General features: G+C 63.3%; 1 protein-coding gene across 1 annotated transcript; it reads right to left on the bottom strand.

Annotated features, from left to right (window-relative positions):
- Nucleotides 1-426: 426 nt before the first annotated feature.
- MNEG_15215 (hypothetical protein) lies at nt 427-2,147 on the bottom strand (the record flags this gene model as incomplete). The annotated part of the gene is made up of 4 exons (XM_014036315.1): nt 427-490; nt 795-896; nt 1,983-2,067; nt 2,141-2,147. The coding sequence occupies 4 exons, from the start codon at nt 2,145-2,147 to the stop codon at nt 427-429; spliced, it is 258 nt and encodes an 85-aa protein (XP_013891769.1).
- Nucleotides 2,148-3,006: the final 859 nt, after the last annotated feature.

The following is a 3,006-nucleotide window of genomic DNA, read 5'->3' as shown; positions in this document are numbered from 1 at the left end:
CCTCCCCGCGCCCCCCCACCTTGAGGATTCCGAGGTGTAGGGCGTGGTCCTCGTCAGCGGGGGTGGTGGCGATGGTGACGTCAGCGTTCTTGGCGCGGTGGTAGTTGATCAGCGCTGAGTAGTCCATGCGGTACCTTTGGAATCAAAGCGGGGAGGGGGGCCGGGAAGTGTGAAGCAACTAGGGTTCAGAGGTCGGCACAGGCCAGGAACTTGAAATTCACAGAGGATGCAAATGGCCGATTTGAGTTGTGTTGGACAGTGGGAAGGACAGCTTTGTTGATTTTGATATGACAGGGGAGGATGGAGGCAGGATGAGGTGAGAGTGCTTCGAAGGCGACATTCACAGCCGGCGCGTCACAAGCGTGAAGCCGCTATTCACGCCGCGGCACCACCACGCGCAGGTCTATGAACGGGGTGGCTGCAAAGCTAGACGAAGGTGGACGGGGCGGGCACGGGCGGCTGCAGCTGCGGGTACTGCCCGCTGCTCTGTCTGCGTGGAGGCAAAAACCAGGCGGGCTCGATGCGATGCAAAATTTTGAGCCCGCATGGCGTTGGCACCCCCATCGGAGCGCCACGAGGGAGGCCTAGCATTCGCTCAGCCTGCGGCCCCAGGACCAACCCAAGCGGGAGCGCGCAGCAGCCCCCAGAAGCAGCACGCAACCACTGCCAACAGGGCCGCCCCTCATGGCCAGCTGCCTGCTCGCAAGGGCGGCGTAATAACATCGCAGCCCCCCACAGGCGCCTCGTGCCAAGGTGACGTAATAGCTTCTCGAATGATTATCTCAATTACTCACAGCTGGTCCCCTGACAGGATTAGTACATCCTCCGCGTCGCTGTGCCTGTCCCCCGTGAGCTGCTCCAGGTAGCGCCGCACCGCGTCCGCCGTGCCCTGGTACCTGCCGGTTGGCGGTTTCGATTGTGGTGGAGAAAACAGGTCAGCTGGTTGGCGCAGGAGGCGAGGAGGATGGGGGTTGGGAGGGATGCGCCTGCAGAAAGGTGCTGGGACCGGTACATGCTTTTATACTTGTTTCAAGGTGCATGGTAATAGATTTGAGAGTGGGTCCAACCGACGGCTGAAAAGTCATGGGATGCTTCCCATTGGGCTTGGCTTAAACCAGGCAGAGTGAGCGGGGGCTGGCGCAGCAGGGAGGCTCGCATCACCCGGGCTATGCCTCAGCTTGAGGTGGGTGACAGTGCACAGAATCGCACGTGGGAAGGCATCTTATGCAAAAATGTGTTTGGGTTTGCAAGTCTGGTGCGAACCCAAACACATGCAGTGCAGTCGGGTCTGAGGAGCGAGGGCCAAAAAGCGGGTGGCTTGGCAGCTGCAGGTCGCGTCGTTCGCCACCGCTAAAGGCTCAACCTGCGTCGCTGCTGGTTTGTTGACCCCAAACAGCTGCGCACGGCGCAACCACAAGCCCGGCTTGCCGCGCGGACAAGGAAAAGCGGCCAGGAAAAGCTCTGCCGCCTGCCTTCCCTGGAGAGCCACTGCGGCGCCGCAGGCGGTCTCCAGGGCGCACACCAACAGCACGACAAAATCACACACATCCGAAGAGGGACAGCGCGCAGAGAGACACGAGCGCATGTTTCTGCGCGTGCGTGCACACGCCCCCTGTGTCAACGCATGACTCGATTGGTCTATTGCACGCTCGCATGCGTGTGTGTGTCCGACGAGGAGGACTCACACGTATGCGCGCGCGCATCGACAAGCAACTCTCACTCCAGGCAAGCTCACTCCGTTATTGGAGGGCCCCAACACGCCCCTCACACCAGGCAGGTCCTCCCAACCAGCATATTGACATAGCGTAACAGAAGCGGCAACAAGCCGTCGCCGCCTGCACGCACACCCCACTGCTGCAGCCAAGGGGCGCCACTCGCCAGCTGCCAGCCACCCCGGCAGCCTTCCTGCCGGCTGCCCCCCGCGCTGCTACAAGCGAGCTCTCCTCTGTTGGCCCCCCCCTGCCCTCCCATAGGAAGCCCACCATGCGTCCAGCGTGACGGATCCTGGCCGCTGCGTTGCGTTGAGGCATTCCACGAAGCCGTCGTGGCTGGTGGTGAAGAGGTTGCCTGTAGGATGGGCAAGAGGGGCGGGGAGGAAAGAGTGTGGCGGATTTCAGAATTCAGGCGTGCATTGTTGAACGGCGCATCGGGATGAGACAGCTGTTGGCGGGGTGGGGCGAGGGGTTGCCGAGGGGGTTGACAAGAGGGGGTGGTGCGGGGCGCGCGGCGCTGGGGAGGCGGCTGCAGAATTGAGAGGTCGAGGCACGCAGCTGAGTGCCGCCCCGCGAGATTGTTGGGAAGCCGTGAACGGCGGCTTGAGGATGGCTGGTTGGTTGCTCGAGATGGGGGGCGCCGCTAGGCGGCTGCGTGAGCAGCTGCGAGTCGCGCGACTCGCCATGGCGCATCTGCCGCGTGCAAGCCCTAGCGCAGTGCTGCGGCCCTCATGCAAAGACTGCGCCCTCAGCCGCTGCAAAATTGAGGGGCTGTCGCATGCGTGGCGTGCCCCTGGCCGTAACCAGCCGCTGATCTAGCGCTTTAGGCGGCGGCGGCGGCGGCGGTGGCAGCAGCAGCAGCAGCAGCAGCAGCAGCAGCAGCAGCAGCAGCAGCAGCAGCAGCAGCAGCAGCAGCAGCAGCAGCAGCAGCAGCAGCAGCAGCTGCAGTGGCGGCTGCAGTGGCAGCAGCAAGGGCAGTGTCGCCAGCATCAGCAGCGCGCGGCAGCGTAGGCCGCGCCAGCTGCGACAGCCAGCAGCAGCAGCTGCCGTCGGCACGGCCCAGGGCCGCTCACCGTTGAGGAAGGAGTATGCGCGTGACAGGTGCCGGTTGAGGCTGGTGGAGTTGTACTGCGCCAACACATAGATGTGGTTCAAGCCTGGTTGTGTCGATATGGGAGGAAGAAGTGCGTGTGGGAGGGGAGGAACGGGAGTGTGAAGGGGGGGGAGGGAGAGGGAGCCTCGCGCACACACACAAACAGACACACACCACCGTGCGTTAGGAGGAGGCGCATGC

Source organism: Monoraphidium neglectum (genome assembly GCF_000611645.1).
Source record: "Monoraphidium neglectum strain SAG 48.87 unplaced genomic scaffold scaffold05133, whole genome shotgun sequence".
In the NCBI taxonomy this organism is placed as follows: Eukaryota; Viridiplantae; Chlorophyta; class Chlorophyceae; order Sphaeropleales; family Selenastraceae; genus Monoraphidium; species Monoraphidium neglectum.
Note: the sequence above shows the minus strand (reverse complement) of the source record. Positions and strands in the feature narration are given on the sequence as shown.